Source organism: Nelusetta ayraudi, unplaced genomic scaffold (genome assembly GCF_046127955.1).
Source record: "Nelusetta ayraudi isolate G7.1 ecotype Tasmania unplaced genomic scaffold, CSIRO-AGI_Nayr_v1 ptg000016l, whole genome shotgun sequence".
Classification (NCBI taxonomy): domain Eukaryota; kingdom Metazoa; phylum Chordata; class Actinopteri; order Tetraodontiformes; family Monacanthidae; genus Nelusetta; species Nelusetta ayraudi.
The window spans coordinates 6,547,587-6,570,158 of NW_027466066.1; the positions used below are offsets into that span (position 1 = coordinate 6,547,587).

The 22,572-nt window shown below is 46.1% G+C and overlaps 1 protein-coding gene across 1 annotated transcript in view; it reads right to left on the reverse strand.

The window, feature by feature from the left end:
* The window catches only part of coro7 (coronin 7), a 93,828-nt gene that overhangs the window by 46,464 nt on the left and 24,792 nt on the right, over positions 1-22,572 (reverse strand). The window contains exons 8-9 of the mRNA XM_076024246.1: positions 19,319-19,402; positions 18,489-18,571 (exon numbers count right to left, since the gene is read on the reverse strand). Of these exons, the coding sequence (XP_075880361.1) occupies positions 18,489-18,571; positions 19,319-19,402 (167 nt within the window). The remainder of the gene's footprint in view (positions 1-18,488; positions 18,572-19,318; positions 19,403-22,572) is intronic.

A 22,572-nucleotide genomic window follows, 5' to 3' on the forward strand; every position in this document is an offset into this window, starting at 1 on the left:
CAAACTCCACAGAGAAAAGGGCCTGCGTTGGAATCCAAAGCAGAACTTCTGCGCTGCAAGGCGACACAGCACGCTGTATTTCAAAAGCTGTAATTTGAGGATCAAAAAAATTGGGGCTTAGCTAAAAGATTAGGGGTCTGTGTGTGTTTTAAACGAAGGATTTAAGATCCGCATGATTTAAAAGACTTCTATCCTTCTCCCATGAGCAGTCTGGATAAGAAAAGAAGGTGTACAGTGGGACTGTGTGCATGTGTGTGTGTGCGTGTGCGTGTGTGTGTGTAGCCTTTACTCCCTCGTTTCCTCAAAAGAAACCCTCTCCCTGGAACGGAGCCAACGTCGATGCTCAAAGTCAGCCTTTGCTGCTCAATAGCCCCTATTGTAGAATCAGGGGAGCTTTTGCACGACAATCAACAAAGAAAAGTAGAGTGAAGAAAAGAAATAATATGTGGCACTACCCCCTGAGTAAAAGTCTTTGGATTCCATAGGTATTTGCTTCTATTTGTTTCTTTCTCTTGTTTTTTTCTCTGTCTCCACTTTGTCTCTTAAACCCAAAAGTCCAGAGGAGCAGTGTGCCATGAGGGTGCAGTCGGGTTTTCATCGCCGCAATTCTCAAACTTGTGCGCAAATGACTTTTTCGGCCGCCTCCTCTCTTGTTTTCCATCCTCAGAATTGTTGCGCTGCCCACACAGCGGGGTTGACCTCCGGCTAACCTCGAACAACAGCAAGCTCGAGCGTTTCCAGTCACTCAGCATGGCACACGGAATACAACTGGTCAAAAAGACAGATAAAGCCATTCAACCCGGCACACGCTATAAATAAGTGCACATGGCAATAACTAGATTAAGACTTCTTCCATTACACAATATTATGCATTCATAGCCGCTGCGGCAGCCGACTGACTGTTTAATCAAATATCCCCCCGTGAAATCCTGCGACTTGCCTGAAGACTCTTTCAGCGTACTCAGTCTGGCGGCCGCTGCTGCCGCTGGCTGGAATTCGAAAATAAGGGCGAAGTGCAGCAGAAGCGAAAAAGAGAAGGAGAGGAAGAGCTGAGCAAAGAAAACACACCGCAGCCACTTTGTTTTTGGTATCTGCTCCACTGGCTCCACTTCTTGGCCCTCGCGCTTGTTTGACTAAAGCGCTCCCCTCCAACTTTCCTGCCCCGCATCCCCGCTTCTAAATCTTCCCCGGAGTACTAATAACAGTGGAAGGGTGGTATGCCACCGGTTCCTCTCATGCCATGCAGCTGCCCGCCTGTGCCAGCAGAACAGCCAGAGGCCGCTCTGGACAAAACAGCAAGTGAGGGGAAAGATGAGAAGGGAGCGCGGGAGAAGAAAAACAGGAAAGGAAAGCCAAAGGAAGAATTAGACTTTGGTGAGTTCTTGGCAAAGCACATCGGCAGGCGCACGTGTAATTCATTTCGCAAGCTGTTCGGCGGATGATTAAAAGAAAAACAAATAGTGAGATTTCCTAAATGGGGACATTTTATTTCGCTTGACACAGCCATGGAAAAAAAGTTCAGACAGGTGGAACTTCTTCACACAAACTCAGTGTTTTAAAGACTCCGAAAAAGAGAGCGACTATTCATTCGGTGCTGAGATTCAGAGGAGAGGACGGAAAGAATTAGATGACATTAAGGAGGTGGAGCAATTATAAAAACACGAGGGCTGTCGTCCAAGCAGGGAATTGTGAACAGAAACGTTTGTCCCTGTTTGGACACGTGCTAATATGCAGAGGAAGAGTTTGTGTGTGAAAGCAGTGAACTTCAAGAGCAACGCGGGAGTTTCATCTACTGAAAAAATGTCAATATGAAAAACATGACAGCTTTACACGAAAGGTGGCAGATGAAAGTCGGGAAGGCAATTACAATTGAACTCTGATGCAGAAGAGGTTGAAATATTGGTACAAAGTGGTGATCAATTGACTCTCAAATAAAGTAAATTCATCCAGCAAATGACTTTACTTCAGGTCCCACACACTTATTTTCAAAACTATGATTATCACACTAGAAAAATTTATAATAATATGAGCAGCAAATCTCACATTAAGCCTTCTGTTGACAGCTTCCTGTAGAACGGCCACAACCTGGGAAAGTTCCCAGTCAGATGTCGGTCACCCTTGTGACATCACAAAGGGGTCATTTCAGCCCAGACTTACAGAAAAGGGCAGCAAACAAACCAACTAAAGGTTGAACTTTTCTTGTCACGAATCACTGGCAGACCTTGAGACAAATGGCACTGAAGGAAAACATGAATAAAAGCAATTTTGCATAACTTGGGATTTGTTGAGAGCTATTAGCCAAGAGGCTGTTTTAAGGTTGCTGATCTCAGATGGCCTTTGGAGAAAGGAAAAAAAAACAGCTGTGACGGGAGCTGCTGTGGGTCCGAACAGCTGCTTAACAGGCTATTAGTTAGTAAAAGATCAGAGGTGAGCCGGGGGGGTTTACAATGCACTGGAGGATTCCAGTGATTGTCTGAAGCAGTTGTCACACGATGGTCGGGCAAAAAGCTTGTGATTTACACCACGCTTCGCTGCTCGCGCTCTCCCCGTGAAACCTCAACGCTTCCGAGTGGCGGCTCCTCGCGAGGGACGACTCGGGGTCGGGGGTGGCGGGGTGGGGTGGGGTGCTGGGGCACAAGCGAGAGCAGCAGCTGGTTACGGATTTGTCTGGAATCGTCCCGTTGTTATTCCAGCGCAGGCTACCGTTTATCTCCCAGGCACGAGTGTTTACTCGAGGCAGCGTTCTGTAGGCCTCTTCAAGTGGCCAGCGAGCGCAAGCATGGAGGCATGCGTTGTTTCAAACTGAGCGCACAAACCGCATCTGAGTCTAATTGATTGTGAGTTTGTGCCTTTAAAAAAGAAAAAAAGAAAAAAAAAAGAACAGTCGAGCCTCAGTTAACCTCCTCTCGACAGGACACGCTGAATACAGGAGGAGGGGGTTATAATCTAATAAAGTCACTCGGCGGGGTCAAACGTGCATCTGCGTGGATGAGAGGGGAGAAGTGAGAGAACCAGCAGGAGAAGATACGCCCGACACGGCTCATCACTGGCTGCGTTTTCATTACCCCTAGAATTGCGCAAAACGTGTACGTATGTTTGGGCGGAGGAGAAAAAATATAACAACCGTTCTTGATAGAAAACAAACATAAATAAACAAAAGCAAACGTAATTCTTAGAGTTATGGCAAATGCGCTTGTCACCAATCAATGGAAACACCTGCAAATTGCAATTGTGCGTCTCCGTCGAAATTCTTGAAATATCGCTTTAATTTTGCGAAAAACGGTAATGGAAACGCAACTATAGTTCCACCCTGACACCTCCCCATTCCCAGAGGTAATTTAAAAACAATATTACTCAGCACGTTGCTCCGTTTCACCCCGTCAGCAGAGTGGCTGCTGACCCAGCAGAAGACGCGGCGCAGTAAACACACGCAAAACAAAAAGAGGTTAAACGGGGTGAGCTTATTCCAACGCGGGACCTGAGAAGGCAATGTGCGTGCTGTTACGGCTCCCCACTCTTAATTGACTGCAACAGCTCTGCGTTGTGAGGATTCTTTCCCGCTTCGGCCGAACCACGGAGGGACGCACATGAATCAAATTTAAACCATCTCACGCACTTACGCATGTATATTTCTATTAGAGATCCAGCGTCTGGGGACCGCTTCAAACTGTTTTCTCGCTCCCTCCACTTCCTTTTTAGTTATTTCACTTCACACCAGCAGCACAAACAAATAGCAGCAGAAGCAGAGCGTCCCTCAACCTCTGGCGAGCGCGTTGCCACAGAGCAGGCAGTCCAAGACCTCCCGGTCAGGCATGCAGCGCCTCTGAAGTACGCACACACACACACACACACACACACACACACACACACACACACACACACACACCAGCAGACATTCTTCAAACGATGCTGTGTACACATCCTGCGCTAAACTTTCAAACTCCGCTCGCATCATAGCTGCTGCCTGTATACACATCTGCAGAGACCAAATGTTTGCGGCAGGAGCTCCTGTGTAATCTCTCGCTGAGCCGGCCCATGCTGTGCCGTGTGTGGGCAAGTTATGGGCACGGCCGTGAAGAAAAGGAATAACAATCCGCACCAGTTAGCAAGTCTTATTTTGAATATAGATATAGTTAGTTTTTGGTTTGAGGAACAAATAACTTTTTTTTTGACATTTCTGGGGAGGAAACCCCACTTTTGTGTATGCTGGAACTTGCAGTAAAAAAAAAAATGTCCTTCTTGATGTCACAAAGGGCACATAGACCTGAATGATATTTCTCCAAGGGTTGTCGTTCATTTTGCCCTTTGACATTGGCACCTTTGTTTTTGTCGCTTTACAAACATGCGGAAGGTACAGCAAGGCATCGGCTTCAGTAGGAAGGCTGTAAACAGAGGGGCATATAAATATATGCTGGTTTCCTGTAAATCTATATTTTTTGGGGGGGGACAATTAGTGTGAGGCCACCGGAGTCTGAGCATTAAAAAAAAAAAAAAAAAAAGTGGGCATGAAATGGGACCTTCAAAATACTTCTCCACTAGTGCATGTGCAGAAAGTGGAGGGTGGCAACACAGCAGGATTATGTGCTTGTAATCCATTTAATCATAGTAGTTGCTCTTGTCTCTCAGTGCATGATTTACATCCCTCTTAACCTCCCGCTGTGGTTCAGCCAATAAGATGGTGCAAAGCTACTATTTTGGGCTTCAATTTACTGTTTTTTGCAACAACAAAAAAGAAAGAACAAAAATCCCAGGACGCATCAGAGCAACTACTTAACAACCCAATTTTTCCGGGGGGATAAACTTTGCGTAGGTTTTCAAACGAAAAGGAACAAAGTTTGACTTGAGTAATCCACATCACTCACGCTAATTCCACCAACCCCCCCCAAACACACGTCCACCTCTAGCCCAAACACAAGTGTTCGCAGGCACGGACATAATGGCTGTCTCAAACATCCTGTTGCAGAAAAAAGGGAGGGGGTCAGGGGAGGCCACCCGACCTCTGACCCCTGCATGTGAACTCTAATTGAACAGAGAGAGGGACGGAGACTTCCGGCCACACAAACACCTGTTTGTTTCTGACAGCTAATAACAACTCAGAGGGAGGGACGCAGGGGCTTCAGCCTGAGCCATTACACTCAACAGCACAAGACGTTGATCCGCTAATCCTGTCTGGGGGTGTGGGATGTGGGGGTCAGGGTGGGTAGGGATAGGGGGGGGAGCTCTGGACAGTCACAAGTGTCTGGGTGTTGATTAGCAGTGAGCTGGTAAATGAGTAGCAGGCCAGCGGCAAGCCTAATTTTTGTTTTACAGGCTGTTGTCTGGTAATTAGGGTGCTGGTTTACATATCCGGAGGTCTAAACAAGGCAATTACACGATGACACGCAGCCGCTCCCTTTTTTAGATCCAAAGACAACAGAGTTACAACCCTGCGTTTTGGCTCAACACGCTGCTCCGTGATGCTCTGTGCAAACCTCGAACGTTCCTTTGCACTTCAACACGGGTGATAAAAGGCTGGTGTTCATCTTGGCTGATCATATTTACGGAGGACTTTACAAATCGATAACTTTTTATTAGGTTTGGTCTGGCTGCAAAAAGTCAGGGGGAAATGGTGACATGGACTCCCCTCTATATTTTGGCCAGGTGATATTAAAGTTCACTTCACTAGTGTTTTCCACAAAAAGAGTCTCGAGTCTTTGAGGGATCTCCCCTGAAATGGGAAAAGTCCTTCCTTCGCCTGATAAACACTTGCCAATTAAAACAAGCAGCAGTGGTAATCGACCCTGTCATCAACACTCACACCGCACCAAGAAATAAAATACAAGTCAAGAAGATGCTAGATGGTTATGGTCATTTGGACAGAAAATGTATTGTGCTGTTTGTTATGGTTTCAAGCTAAAATTGGGAGAAGGAATGCAACTTGCTGTCATGTCCTTGATGCTTTCATTTGTCTGACGGCATATAAAAGCTTTTGAAAAGCCATTTACTGCAGACGCACAGCCAAGCAACAATGGACAAAATGGCCACTGCTAAGAAAAAAAGGCAAAAACAAAACAAGATTCAAACCAACGCAAGTCAATTTTCACAAGATCAACCAAAAGCAAGATAATATGCTTTTGGTAAATCATAACTAGTTATTTACAGTGAACAATCATTCGTGTATCATTGAGCTACAACATGCAAAACCGCCATCGTCGTCCTTTAAGTGCCGCCTGACTTCTGCCCTTTCTCAGCGCCGTAGACCGACGCCAGAGCCACTTCTGTCTGGTCCAGTTGTGATGACGAACGCCAAAGGCCACTTACGCCCAGGGCTGTCCCTGGCTCAGGGTCAGGGAGGGCATTTTTTTCCATTTTTGTTTTTCTACATTGCCTTATTTCAGAAGGTGGCGTGCTGAGCTGTTGTGGTGCACTGGTGGGGGAAAAAAAGGAAACGGCACGTAGGACAGACGTAAACACTGGCAATTGTTGGGCAGGGTAACACCGTGCCGGCACGCGGGGCGCCCGCCAGCCTGGGCTGCGGCCTGCGGGGTGCGGACGCGAAGGCTGGAGCACCCCAGTGGGCACCCCAAAGTCGACGGGTTCACGCCAGCGGAAAAGTCTGCATCAGCACGCACAGAGCCCACTGTGGACGGGAGAGGCCAGCCATTCACCAGACACCAGACTCCCCCCAGGACTAATGTAGCCATCACTTCCCGAGCGACCGCAGGCTAAATGTATCCTCCATGCGTAGCAGAAAATAGCATAACTGCGGGCAAAAAAAAAAAAAAAAAGGAGGGTAGGTACCGGAGTGAGGTTGATACAACAACATAAAAGTAGAGGGTTTCGATGGAAAGGGGGAGGAATAACGAATGGGCAAAATTGGGAATGTAACTGTGGGCCAAAGGAGGGAAAACAGAGAGAGTGGATTTTAAAAAGTCATAAATATTGGACGCAAGAATTGGAGGAAGAGTTTGCGAAGAGATGACAAACAGATTGAGGGGGAGGGGAGGAGAGATGGATGGAGAACTCCTGAAAGAGTGGGCCACAGCAGAGAGGGGGTGCGGAGGAGGTAGCGGGGTGGGGGTCCTCTCCAAGTTCAACCGCCACATATTTTCCTTCGTGAGGGATATAATTTACCCAAACCCACTATAAAGGTCAGGAGAGTATTTGGTGCCAACTCCGTCTCAGTAGCCAACACATATTTCATTTTTTCCATCTGTCAGTCTTTGGTTGAGGCCTTTGACAGGCTTCCGCTATAAGATTCTGGGTTTTCTATATTTCAACAGGACTTAAGAGCAATAAGCACTGAGCATTGCTGGTTTAATCACGGTGAAAACTAAATTTAAAAGCTTATTTAGGTCAAAATTTCTCTCACTCTTGGCTCTCTTCTCGCTAATGCTTGAAGTTTAGCTCATATAAGGGGGTAATTCAGTCTGTTTAGATTAAATTGGGATTTGTCATATTTGGGGTTTGTCCAAACATGCTGTCGTTTAGTTCTATCTGTTTTTGGTAAATTTTGAAAAATGTTCCTATTTACTTTAGTTTAGTTTAGTTAAGGAGCATTCCATATTGCATTATGGTAGCTGAAGTGGTCAAAAGAAACTCAAAATGGAAAAAGGATACTAAAGTTAGATTATTATTAATTAAGTGACAGGTGGCTCTAATGCACCGATGAAATCATTAAAGAGTGAAAATCTAAAAATCAGGTGTTTTTGTTTTAGTTTTTTAATTAAAAGATCAATCTTGCAAGGAGAGAACCTTCATGCAGCAGTAAGTTATGCACGCAGAGGTTAGGGTTAAACTTCTCCACGGAAATATATCACGTAAAAATCCCCCAGTGAAATAAATTGGATTGCACTGGTTATCTCCGTAGGTACCATTCATCATCTCCTGCCTTTCTCCGACCCTTGGAATGTAGACTCTTGCCTTTGGACATGGTCAGATGACTTGTACAGTCTGTTCCAAGCATATTGCAGGCTTTGAACAACCAGAAACCTGCAGACGAAAGTATGTGCACGGTGATGAGCTGCGCTGAATTCTTGCTAATGTTTGGTAATCTGCACTAACACCAGTCTGCATTGTGTAAGAATGTTCCAAGTGGTAAAATATATTGATAATCTTGCCAGGTTTTCAGACCAGAAGCAACCTGGTAGTTGTCATATACACAAAAAGGAAAAGGAACAAAAGAAATCAAAACTCACTGTGGAGAACTAACCTCTGGGCACACTAAGCAGTTCTTTTTCGCTAAGTGGTTTGAAGGAGGAGGTCTTCAAATCAAAGTTATCAAAGACAACATTCAGCCTATCCTATGCTTCTTGATACGCGTGCTCTCGAGTTTGTGCAGGGATTATTTCTTCTCAGGGCGTGAGTCAGTTTCCTCTCTTTTCTTCCGGAACGTCTTCATTCCAGCCGCTCTTTTTCCAAGCAGAGGGTTCAAACATTTTCTTTCCTCCCTCCCCCCACTAAAACGTCTGTTTTGATATGTTCGTATGAGGGAGAGTCTGGCAGAAAAGTCGACAGCAGACCATAAACGCTGGAGGTATGTTTTAATTTGCGAGCACTGGCTGCGTACATAACGCCGATTTGAACCTCAGACCGTCCGTGAGTCTGCCAGCTGCCAGCTGCGACTCCCAATACTTTCAAAGCAGCAGTGGACCATGGATGGACCATGATGGCCCCAGGATGTGTGGAGAACAGTCAAGAATAATAAAGGCCGCCTCACTCCTACACGTGTGTACAAATTTCTATCACCGCCAGTCCATCAAGTCTGTGTTTTCTCACTCGGCTGCCACTGAATGGTTTGCCCCATTAAAGACGCCACCCGGGCGGTGTCAGAGTCGCAGAAAGACCCAGCAGCTCTCGGGCTTTGTCCCTTTAGCCTCAACGGAACAAATATTTTCCTGCCACTGAGGCCCCACTTTTTTTTTCTTTTGAAATCTAGGCTGGTCAGACGGGTACATCCTAGGTGCATTGTGAGGGCTCGCCCCTTCACCTCCAGTACGAGCGCCAGTCCACGCAGCTGGCATGCAAAGAAAGCCAGCGAGGAGGGGGGTGAAAAAGAGCAGCGGGATATGGCAAACATTTGTAAACAAAACTGGGAAGTTACATCAACTTTACAGCGTCTCTTTTGAGGGGGAAAAAAAAAGTTGGGTAGCAAAGGAGAAAGGAAATCAGCAGCTGATGCTAGACCTTTGCGAAAGACTCCAGATGTCTGTAACCAACTCAAAAACAGAACCCAAAACCCCAGCAGGGGAAAAAGAAAGAAGACGGAAATTAATACTTTTTTTTTTTTTTTTTTTTTAGCTGCGCCGCCGTTCTAATGTATCGCTAATGTGGCAGCCGAGCGGAAGACACGCTCGATTAAGTCTACGTCATTTCACCTGTCAAATCCCGTAGGGTGATGATGAATACTGTTTGGTGTTGGTCTACCTGTGGTGAAAAAAAAAGGACAGCCTTGTCCAGGCATGCATGTGTGTCTGAATGCATGTGCGCAAGACAGTGAGCATTGAAGACCCACCCAGCATGCTGAGGCAGGGGTGCAGCCCCTTTGCATCATGGTTGGGCAGCTGTGTGAGAGACACCTGTGCCCCCTCGTGCCCTCAACACACAAGCACGCAAAGCGCCCACATGTTGGCGCTGCTAGCAGCAAAGTCTTTCACTCTAATTGGCCCCCGCCCACTCAGGAGGCAACCGTACAGGAAACTAACCACCTCCAGGAGTCCCACATTGTGCGACATTCACTTGACCAATGTTTCCAAGCAGCAAAGTGTGTTTTTAGCCTAGACTGTGAGTGAAATGAGAGACAAATCTGCCCTTAACCTATTTTGTTGGCTCCACCATTTTAGAACGCAAGTATGACAAAACACCAGTTTCTGGAACTGACAAGATTCAAGCAAGACCTGCTGTTTGTTTCAGCTCACTCTTGCCTTGTTTTTGTCAGACAAGTCGCAGCATCAGTTTTGACAGGAGGCGAGAAGCTACGTGACCAGATAGATATATAGAATTTAACATGCTTCTTTCTTGACATCTGTTGAGCAGGCTCCCAGAACAGTTAGTCTGGGTAAACATTTCCAATAAATCCTGCTTTCCTTTTATCTTTTTTGCACCTTAAGATGGAACTCTGAGATCCAAAACTCTTCCGTCTCCCACCCCCAAGACCCCCCACGGCCTCACACAGAGCCATGGCACAATCGCTGACTGACTAATTGACCTTCCTGAAATAACGTAAGCCGGCTTCAAACTGAGGGCATTCAGGTTATGTTAAAGGCAGGGACGCCCAATGAGGTTCCTTCAAATCTAAAGACCTACTGGGGTTCCCTGTGAGGGGCCTCTACCTATTCTTCACTTCTCCCTCTCCTCCTTGCTTCGCACAATGGAGTAATTATTTCCTGGTCACCGTCGCCTCCTGAGCTTTCCCACCAATTACATCTTGATGACATTTTTTTTCTCTTTAATCTCCGTCCGCTCTCGCACGGATGAACACTCGTCCCCTGTGCCACGAGGAGGAGGCTGTGCAGGTGCAGCTTTTGTTGTCATAACATTTCCAAAGAGACACGGAACTGACAGCGAGGCCTTTCCGCTCCTGCTATTTTTCCTTTCTGCCAACCATCCATAGAGGACTTTTTTTTAAAATAAATTATATACAGCAAATACACAAAAACCCCAGAGGCCGCGAGTGGCGGCACGTTGCAGCACTTTTCCCATTAAACTAAGCGTGGCGCATTACCTCTGCCTTGCTGACACTGACAAGCTCTCATGATGTGGGCAGACAAATCGGGCCCACATGGGAAGTGACATCAGCCAGGTCCACATGCGGCCCACCTGCCGCCGACCAATCCGAGGGCTTCCCGCATGAAAAGTATTCCTTCTGTTTCCTCCTCAGACGGGCCGCTCTGCCAATGGCGGACGCGTGACCGCTGGCTTCCATCACGGAAACACGATCATAAAGAGAACACAATGAGCAGACAATCCCGCTTGCCTGCTCTACCTATTAAACAATAGGAAACTGCTGCTCAGTCAACGGAGGAGAGGCTGGGATGGATTTGCGATCTCACCAGATGTGCTGCGCGTTCGGTGCCAAGAATACGCACGCGAATCAGCGGCTGTTGCACAGCTCACACTTGGCAACTGCTGGGGATTTTATGGTTTGAACTGAACATAAATGCAAGTGTTGGAGTAAGTGATGCACTTGTTGATGGGCAAGATGTGCTAATTGTAGACAACGGGTGTTATTTTCGTTAGTAGGAAAGAAGAAATTATTCACAGGCTGGAAAGGTTGCATTGCATGGTCTCATCTAACACTTCAGGTGTTAAATGAGACTAACTAATCAAGTCGTATAAGTATTGCACATTCAAAGACACACCTGACTGTTTAAATGAAAACAAGCGAATGCCAAATCATCATCTTAGACAGAAGATCTTCCATGTCTGACATTTGGAGAAAAAGTATTTTGACTGTCAGTTTCTTTGACGTTCACGAAAATCATTCATGTAAATCATAACTTTAGAATTTCTGAAATTACGGTCGGAGGGAATCAAATCAACGTTCTCAGTATGTGACTTCAAAAAGTGTTTTCATGCAGGGGAAGCAGCACGTCTGATATTATAACCTATTTTCCAGTCTTTGTTTTTCCTCCAGGAATCCAGTGGAGCAGCCTCACATGATTAGTAAACCAAAAACGAAAAGGAAAAAAGTGCATATTTAGCCCTCTATTTAACAGCCTCCGGCAAATAAGGCCTGATTTTAACTTCCTGCTGAAGAGGGTTGATTTCACATGCTGTACGTTTTAGCATGCACTTTCTGACAAGTGGAGCAGGCCGAAGAAGCAGAAAATGGACCTTTTTCATGGCTGGCGAGTTCACTCGCAGGCTAAAGGCATAGATCACTGTCAGAAAACACTGGTTAAGTGAATATTGCTTTATTTTTTCGACATTGCAACTTGTGGGACTTCTTCTCTCTGTGGTGCAGCGTATATTTTTCGCAGAGCCGAACAACACCAACACTTCCTGCTTGTCAACGTGCATCACTATACTACTTTCTCCATCACTCCCTCTGTGGCTGCGTTATTATGTGTAGGCTAATGAGGTGTCCGCTGACACGCTGCCAATCTGCAGCAGTCCCAGAGGCCCGGCTGCGGGGCAGGGGTGAGGCGGATGGGCGTGGCATCCGAGGCGGAGAAAAACCAACTGCTAATGGGAAACACACTTCTCTCCGCCGCTCAAACGGCTCTTTCTTCTGCGGCGGAGCGGGGTGGCAGGCCTCCAGGAGCGAGGCACGGTTCAAAAACAGGGGCTCGGCCACACCGCTGTTAGGTGCGACCCTGCGCCTGACAGAAATACTCGGCGTGATGAGGGGGGGAGCGACAGAGGAGAAGAAAGGGAGTGTTTAAGAATGTACAAAATAGAAAAACAGAGAAAAGCCAATTATAAAATACTCAATGGAAGGAAATGAAAATCAGAAAAGATAAAGCTGAGTTACCAGAGGGCTTGGAAGGCAACAGGAACAATTAAGAAATAAATGATCTCGTTCAATTCCCTTTGCAGCTGCAGCGGAAATAATATCTCACTGCATTGAGCCCCAGTTCATTTGTTTCCGACCCTGCATCAGCTTACAGTGAATAATGTGCCGTTTCACCCTGCATCCACCGTCAATGCAGCCTCTTTTTTTTTTTTCCACATCACCATCAGGTGCTCGGTCACCAGATAGCTAACCCACAGGGTAGAGGGAGGGGGTTGTCTGAAACTGAGGTTTTCAGCGGGGCAAAGATCCTGAATGTTATTGCCAGTGAATTTTTTAATAAAAGGGCAGGAAAAAAAGAGGTTTTTCCAGATGTTGGAGAGAAGCCAGATCTGCAGCTGCAAGTGCGACTGTGCTGCTGTTTTTGTAAAGGTTGGAGAGTGAAGTCTGACACTGTCTCCGAGTCCAGAGACTGGGACACGTTAAAGTGAGCTCTCAAGGTGGAAAAAAAAAAGAAAGTCATTGGACAATGACCTTAACAGGATTAAAGAAGCTCTCAAATGCCACGTAACAAAAAGCAGCTTGACGGAGCTCTGCTCCTCAAAAGAAAAACCACAAACCACCAAAGAAAATAAAGGTGGACAGAAAAGAAAGTAAATAGGTAGATGAAGGATGGAGGTTTTTTTTTTTATTTTTCCTTCTGCGGCGAATTCACACAAAAAAGATCCTTGTGATCCCTGGAGTGCTAAGCACATACCTGTGGGATGAAATCAAAAGCCCTCTGTGAATTATATTAAATATCCCCCTGCCAAACTCCCTGCATACTTCCATGTGTTTTTGACCAGCCCTGAAAGGCCCCATTAGCCTACGCAAAAAAAATATATAAAAAAGGAGAAAAACGCTTAATTAGAATCCCAGACACCAGCACCTTGAGAAAGCCCAGCTCCCTCCTTCCATTTCATCCGCGCAGGAGACGAAAGAAAGTTGAAGTGGAGGGAAGCAGGCAGACAGATGTGGACGCACTCTGATTCCGCCTGTGATTGGTGGCCAGGTCAAGATAAAGCGAGGATTTGACGGAGGATCGCGGCTCGTTCTTTTGATTTGTTAACAGAGCCGAGGATTAGCGGGATTGTTTGCTCTGTTAGCGGATCACTGCAGCCAAAGAGACGGGCAGAAGCCCTCCTTCATTAAGGTGTTAAGGACCGTAAGTTGGTCAGGGGAGTTTGCGCACATGAGCCAACACGATAAAGGTCATACAAACGTATTGACATTCTAAGCAGGGACTTTTCGTCGCGGCTGCCTCCTCTTATTTCCAAACCCGCCCTCTCGTCCGCGACTGAATCACAGAGCGAAACCTCAAGAGTCTAACAGAATCCAGACCTGCCGTTTCAACTGTCAGAGCCCAAGAGTTCACGTTCTTTGACGGAGCGCGTGCGGTCACATCTTTGGCCCGTACCACCCCCCACCGCCAAGGCCACAGCAGGGAGGAAGGCCTGTGGGGGAGGGGCAAACTATCCCCTATCACCTTGAGCATGAATTTCAACGTTGTGACTCTTAAGAAGTAAGTCACTTTAGAGTCACTGACAGTGCACAAAAAGGAGAAGAAAGGTCAAACTGCCGTAAAAACATTCTGCCTCTTTGTCTTCTTCTTCATCTTCTTTGTCTTTTTTTGATCTGGTTTGGTTCGTGCTGCTGCAGCTGCACCTAATCCCCACAGGAAAGCCTCCAATCTGGCACTGATTTCAGAGCGCTCGGGTCGCTGGTGGAAGGCAGAAGTTGGGGGGGTGGGAGGGATGGAAGGGCGGACCGAAGCCTGGTTCCCTTCTGGGATACAGGCCTCCTTCTCAATGCATCTGATTAAAGGGAGAACAGCTCAGTTACACTCAATGACTCGGCCCTGCTTCCAGGCACGGCCGCGGTAGGAAAACACGCAGGGAAACTGTGGATCGTTTAGAGAGGGTGCACATGTGTGGATCCCCACCTTGGGGGCCACGCCCACGCAACCACCGCAAAGGCGGCGGGCGAGTTAACGGCGCAGGCTGTCAGCAGGGCTGGTCTCAGAGGGTGAGGTCTTTGTGTAACCCGTGACTCAGGTGAAAAAACAGTGGGGTCCGCTCTCCAGGGAGGCCCAGGCTTACGTCTTCTCAAAAAGGCTGGAGTGGTGGACTAGGGGTGAAAACAACCTGCTTCCAAAAGGTCTCATTAATTGAGAGTCCATCCTTTGGTTCTTCAGTTTGCTCCACTTTTCAGAGACGGTGTGCTACAACAGGCAGTTCTGCTGGGTGCTGGGACGCTCGCTGGATGTCCAGTAGGGTCTAGTGGGTGGCCCTTTGATCAAGGTCCAGCTGTCTGCTTGGCGCTTGTCTTAGAGCTTCGTGCCTTCAGAGTGTCTGGAAACAGCCCAAAACTTCCTTAAACCCACAAACACTCACGGTTCTACCAGGTCAGTGACACAACCCCCAGCCAGGTGTTTCTTCCACGATCTGGGACTAGTCTGCAATACTCCCCAGTCTGACCTTCCAAACATGTTGAAGGTACAACAAAGCATCAGTTTTGGTGAGAGACTGTCAACAGAGAAGTAACTGTGCTTTTTTTTTTTTTTTGTACCTTTTTTTCTGGACGACTGAACATGTGAGGCTGCTCCCCGGGAGTCCTGGGTGAAAACTAAAGAAAATAAAGAAAATGGGTATAATATGGGACCACTAATCCGCTTCATACTGGGGGCGGTTAAACAAATAAAAGAAGCACAGAGTCCATCCTGACGGGAGTCTGACTGTGGTGAATCTGTGTGGGTCGCAGCTTCACCCGGGGCACAGATAATTATGAGGTCTAGAACATTTATCAGCAAGCTGGTTGCAATCTCGCCCTGTTGTTAGGTTCAGTGATTGCAGCCGGTTTAGAGGTTCAATTTAACTCATTATTATAATTCAGGTTTATTGGGGAAAAGAGGGGATTTAGGGGAGGGGGTAGCGTGCGCTTCTCAAATTTCCCGATCTGCAGCCTGGATGGAAAACGGGGGATGCAGCGGCAGTCTGCTGTGCACAGCAGAAAAGCATCCCTCTCATTAGACTCATCGCCGTTGTTTCTTTCTTTTTTTTTTTCTCTCCCTTTTAAATCCCTCATCCTCCGTTTCAACCCAAACCCAAAGATAAACAGTTCCCCCCACCGTTATTCCAAATTATATTCCGCCCACAGCCCCGTGTTACTGGCTCTGGCTCCCGGGGCCTCTTTATGTTGTGACACTCCAAAGAAAACACTCCTTCTGGATGTTCCAGACGCACCAGCGCTGAGTGGATGCGCGAGCAGCGCGCGGCTACGATTACACGCCATGTTCGCCACAGACCACTTGATTAAAAACAGGAAGAGCGAAAAAAAAAAAAGGAGAAGAAGAAGAAGAAGAAGATATCCTTCTCCGAATGCACCTTCAGCCTGCTTTGACAGGGATGAAATGTGGATGTTTGACTCTAAGTTTTCCCAGCTGCCTCTCCGACGGCGACTCGTCAATGTTTCGCAAGTGCAAAGGATTACACAAGCTGCGAGGCTGTTGACTGGGTCGGGTCTTCAAATCAAACAGACAGAGGCAAGATGTGACGAAAACCAAATGATGTGCAGTGGAGACACACTGGGAAAAAAAGAAGGGAGCAAACAGATGTGGATCGTCAGAGTTTGCGCATTATTTTATTTACCTTATTGGTCGTTTAGCTACTGCGGTGTTTGACCAAGACTGTCGTGCATGTGTCTGCATATGAAACAGCAATTAGACCTCATTTGTCCCTGAAAGATCTGTAGAGAAAGAAGCAGCAGATTCCGATTCCAAATGATTCCTTTCCATGTTTGGCATCAATTAATAAATATTCTATTTGGATTGGTAAAGGTCAACATAGCAGAGGATTTAAGTGTTTCAAGACAAACAAGATTTTTTTTTTAATACAACCGAGACTTTTAGCAGGTATGGGTTCAGGCAAGTTCAAGGGTCTCCGACAGCTCAGCTCCTCTGTTGTGAGGGGGAAAAAACCTGTTGAAGGACTTCAAGTGAGCTGGAACGGTTAGTCTTTAGGTGAGTGAAGCTGCCAAAAAGTATTTCTTGCAGCTTAGCACACAGGGGAGAATCAAACACAGTAGAATACTGTCACACCGAGACAGGCTCTCTAAAAAAGGACATAAGTGAGCTTTGGTTGCGTTATAAATTGTGTATATATGTATATGTCACACAAATATTAAAATGGGAATGAACCCGCGAATCACACACATCATTCACTCATTCTCAAGTAGCTACGGATGCTGTTGTCTACACAGTGAGGCTAAGTCGCCCCTGTTGCCTTAACAAGGACTGATAGGACAAACATACGTGACAAACTGGGACTACTTCAACTAGAAAAGTACACTGAACGACGGAGTGCAGATGTGAGAAGAAACGTCCCTCAAAAAATCATCCAAAGAAGCAACTTGCACATTCACAGTCAATAACAGCAAACTCAGCTTCAACAGAAAAGAGGAGCTTTCAGAGGAAAAAAACGCACATTTATACAGCGACAAATGTGAAAATTAAGAGTGAAGGGTGGAAGTCAACATGTCAACGAAGGCCTTATCTGTTATTGCAATGTCACCAGTTGTGGAAGAATATGTCCTCAGTGTTGCGATAGCATGACTGATTGATTTAATACTGGATGCACTGTAAATGGGCCTGCGCATTACTGACCGGGTTCAAATAGGGCTGTGTGATTAATCGATTTTAAATCGAAATTGGATTTATTAGTCAGGATGATGTTAAAAAAAAGGAACATCTTAAAATCGATTTTCCTCTCGCACGCTTCCGAGCTGTGCGCCTCTTCACGAAATGTGAAAGTTTTGCACTTTACTCATTCATCGTATTTTCTAAAGAAATTCAAATCTGGTGGGCTTTCCTTCTAATTTCAATTTCATTTAAAAAAAAAAAAAAAAAAAAAGCCAGACACAGTGACCGCAGGAAAAGGCTCCAGCGACACTTAACAGCTTGCCACCAGATGAGTTGGACAACTTGGGGAATACCGTCACATCACCGTGACATTCTGGAGAAGTTGCACCACAGTCACACACAATAGACTGTGAGCAAACTTAGACATTCCTTCGTAAGTGGAGGCATCACGAGACAAACGGCGTCCAATAAAAACGTCACAGGAAAAAAAAAAAAAAAAGTTTCATTAGAACGATTAAAATAGCATCCGGTGCTGGAGAGATATCAGCCATTGTTATGAAAAGCCTGCCGACAAGAGGGAGGAATGCAGACGGGCAACTATCCGTCTCACTTAAACAGAGGAGGAAGTGACTGGGGACAAGTGGCAATCACAAAGGGGGAGAGGTAAGAGTGACAGCGGCGGCAGCTGCGTCAGAAACAAAGACATTCCTAAAAGGCCGTCTCCAACAAACACTGTCAAGGCTCTGGTGTATTTAACACTGTTTGTCGCCAAACTTTCTGGTCCCCGCTGCAACCAAACATGGACACGTACAGACTCTCAAATACCTGCGCCGAGGCGGAATGTGCGCGTCCGCAACTCATAATGAATCAGGCTGAGTGATCAGTGCGGCTACTTCCACGTCTTCTTACTGTAATAACCATGAGAGCAAATGCGTTTTATCCCCCGCAGCTGTTCCAAGTTGACTGGCACTCCGGTCTTTCTGTAACAACCTGTTTATGCCAGAGGTGAAATATGATCACTGCTCTTTTAAAAGCCCACCCCTGCCTCCCATTTTTATTTTATTTTTTGCTCCCTCTCAGGCGTCCACCCCTGTCCTCCCTTGAGCCTAGCCATGCTTCCTCACCGCCTCATCCTTCTGCAGCCATGTTTGGAAAAATAAAACCTGTGTGACTGGACAAGAAAGTGACATGGTTTGGAGCTACAATAGATTCAATGTGTTTACATGGGCAGTTTTTTTTTGGACAGAGAAATATATAGCTTTTCCTCCCCGAAGACAGAGAGTGAGGACAAAGGTGTCAGTCTGTGGCCGTGACCCAGGAAACTAGAGGAATGTGGCGGGTCAGTGTAAGGGCGACTGTCTGATTTGATGGAGGACTCACCCATTGGCAGAGCCGAGTGACAGCGCGCTGAGCGAGGAGTTCAGACTCCGCCGGTCCCAGAGTTTCGCCTCACGGTTACGCATCTGCACACAGGAGAGAGCAATCACAGTTAACCTGCGGCGACGCAAACACTGACGTGCAAAGTCAATTCAAAGCACAATATGAAAATGAACATTGGCAAATTTAAAGTCATAGGTGTGACCTTTAAAACTACTTTGGGAACAACTGATGTGATGCTTGGACTTCATTAAAGATCCTTGGGACAAAATTCCCCTGACAAATAGTGTGTGAAAAAGTGTTGCCCTTTGTGATGTCACCAAGGGCAAAGGCCCCTGCTGATAGGCCCCTAGCCAACCTTTGATTCTATCCTCTTTCCAATCATTGGGGAGGCTCAATAGAGCAACAGTAGCTGCGTTTCCATTAGTTTTTCACAAAATAAAAGCGATATTTCTTAGATTTTGACAAAGTACAATTGCAATTGGCAAGTGTTTCCATTGAATGGTGCGAAGCACATAAGCCGTCTCCTGAGAACGTAAAAACATTTTAGCGATATTTGATTTTGATTTTTCGAAGTTCAGGTTCAGTTTCCATTACAAGGTTTTTATTGCGATATTTAGGTTTTGCGCAATTCCAAGGGTAATGGAAACGTAGCTAGTTAGACCAGGAAGCTAAAACTAAGCATGTGTTGCCGCAGGATGTAAACAGAGGGCTAAATGTGTTGTTCTGAGGAGATTACGATAATTAGTGGTCCGAGGCTGGTACACTTGAGTGTAAAGGGGAAAGGATACAAAAATAATGATGTTATATGGCACATTTTTTGAGCTTCTTACCATATCAAAGCCGGTGGTGAGCAAAAAGTCATCTTTGACCCACAGGATCCTTGAGTCCTTGTTGCCCTGAAGACTCTTGGCACTCTGCAGGACAAAGGTGAGAAATCAAAATAAGAACAATACATAAATCTATACGACCTGATATTTAAGGTTTTTTTTTAGTCTGACCAAACCCTATGTGGCTGAACCACACTTTTAAATATGATATTGCAGACAAGTGCCGTCAAAGGCAATGAGGACACCGTTCATTGATTGATTTGCAGGGACGGGTGAAGAGACGGAGGGGGAGGAGGGAAGACAGACGGCAGGACCATGACCAGATGCCTCTGACAGATCTCTGCCGTCGGCACAGAACAGGACTTGTCCCGTGAAAGAAGCACTTGTTGGTGTTGATGTAGAAGACACGGTGACTTCTGCCCCGACGGCGGCTTAGATTACCAGCCTGCGAAACCGTGTCTCTTCACGGTTCTTCGAGTTTGTTACTCTGTTCCCATGGTGAGTCGGTGTCAAAACAGCGCTGTTGTTCCAGGTTTGATGGGTGGTCTTCTCATGCAAATCGCACGTGGTTGTAGCGGGGGGAAAATTGTGCTGAAATATGGGAATGTGTATGTTTGGAAAGAGGACACGCGAAAAGATGCCTAAGGAGAAAATGGAAAGGGTACAGGGCCGTTTGAAGGAAGCTGGAGATTTTCCAATATTTTGACGGCCAGGATTAAAGAAAACACGAGCCAGACACTGGTTCAACGTATCTTAATTAAATCTTGTGAGCCTCACAACATTTGGAGAAGTGCTGTATGGAGCAGTGAAAGCAAAAGCGAAAGTAGCAGCCCTGGCTCAAGAGTTAAAAGTATGGACATTTCAATTTCCACTGCCACAAACACCTTCAAACTCCAACCGACTTTTGGCTGATCACACACTTCCTGTGACTGTTCGATTTACTCTCACAACATCTTTCGAGCAGTGTGTGACTTCACACTGCCTCGGCCAAATATGACAAATCACTCCAATCAAATGAGGTTAACAAGTTCAAAATCCATCTACGACTGTAGTATGAGGTGAGGTAACATTCTTTGTTTTGTTTTGTTTTTTTACATAATATGGTTTCTCTTGTTTTGATGCAGCGTGTCGTGCACGAGAGAGCAGCCTGGGTGAAGCAGGAGAGAAGGAGGGAGAGGGCCTGAAGTCATCTTTGACTCTGTGGAGTTGCTGTTTGTTTCGCTTGCTTCAAAGAAAAGGAATTTTAACTAGTCACTCCCTTCCCCACTGGAGTGCTACAACTTCAGCTTATCTGGTTTATTAGATAAAGACATGTAGAAATGTGTTGTTCATTCGAGGATGAGTCACGTTTGAACAGTAACTGCAAGGGAAACTGGCTGAGGATGTGCAGCTTGACAGAAATAATAAAAATAAAACTTTGCCGAAGGACAATAACTGGTGACATCTGGACTCTTGATGGATGAAAATGACCTCCTTTTGTTCACTGTAAAATGTAAAATAACAAGAGAAAAAACATCCTAAATAGCAAATTACAGACATGTCAGAATTTGCTTTTGGAGCCATTTTCCCATAATTTGAGTCAACCTAAGTTAAGTTGGCTTTTTAATATCCTTTTTATGATGCCAGGCTTTAAACCGCACACACACCCCTCTTATAGAAACAACTAGTCTCAACATTTTAAGAGAAAGCAGCTGAGAATTATTTGCCCAAATGTTAACTTTAACTAGAAAATATAATTGTCACGCGAGACTCCTGGATGACTGGAACCACTCGTGTCAGGTGAGCGGAGAAAAGCCATGTATCACTGTCAGGCAATTGAGCCAAAGTGGTAGTAAAAAACATATTTATTGTTTCAAGCTTGAAGAACAATAAATGAGGTTGTTACACATGTTACAAAGAGCGCACGCCGGCATAAAGAAAGAGGGGTGGGAACGGTCCGATGTGCACTTCTGCTGCTCCCTCAGGGACGATATATATCTCACCCATATCGACCTGCCACCCCCCATCCACATGCATGTTATACCCACGCTTATCGCCTCCTGCTGCGCTCCAAAATAGCCAGAAGAGGGATTTAGAAAGCACTGCGCCGTCCTGGCTCTCGAATATGTTTTCAGAAGTTACGCTACCAAAGCACTGACAGAGTTGATAATAAGTCCTGGTTTGGATAAACACTCGACTCTTGGCTGGAGGTCATTTCTATTTTTTTTTTGTTTTGTTTTTGGCTGCGCTGAGACAGCGTGCCTCGTGCAGGTATCTGAACTCAACAGACCCTCGCGAGGGGAGGCAGCCAAGAGAGATGGCGCCGACATACCAGAGCAGGTCAGAGCAATATATCAGGAAAGAAAAAGCCCCAGAAGGAGAAAGAACGAGGTATAAACACACACAGAGGCAATTGATTACCATGGATGGTTCACCGCGGGCACCACTGGCTCACTTCCTTCCAGGGTTAAGACAATACGAGCGTGGCGCTCTGTCCAAAGTAGGAGCAAGACGGGTATTGACTATTTTAATCTGCCAGCGGCTCTCGTTTGACATGCGGTGCTTGATTAATAGTGCTGGCTCGCACAGGTTTCTAATTGTCCCCACATTTACATGGAAGGAACAGCAGCACAAATCCTACATCATCACTTTTTTTTTATCCCACGTTCCCCCCTAGCTAATTCATGGCTGAGCACCAGGGAGCTGTTCCAGTCGCACATTGGTCCCACATGCATCATCTAATTAGCCTCAAATGAGCTTAAACACCCTTGGTGTCAGTTTGTTTTTTATTACAAACTGAACAAAGATTTTTTTTAAATCCGTCCATCCATCCAAGTTTAGGTGTTTCCATGACAAGTTTTTATTGCGATATTTAGATTTTGCACAATTCTAGGGGGAATGAAAACCAGCTAATGGTCTAGAGCAACCAGGGTTCATCATCTTTTCTCATTAACCTAAAACTTTATTTTTTTGCCATGACAGCATCGCTGCGACCTTTACTAGGCTCTCTGAGCCAATCAGCTCAAGGGGCCGAACTCAAATAAACCAGGCTTGACCTGATGTCTCTCCGGGCAGACATCCATGATGTCATCCCGGAACACGTCGAGGCACGCGCTGTCCTCAGCCCTTTTGATGTAGATGTCATCAGCGCTCGGTGATTGAAGCAATAAAAGAGCAAATCAAAGGTCCGCGCCAGGCCTCGCGCCTCTCCTCCTGAGCTGCGTTTCATCTTCGGGCGATGCGAAACGCAGCCGAAGTAGCGCTCGCACACCGGGCCA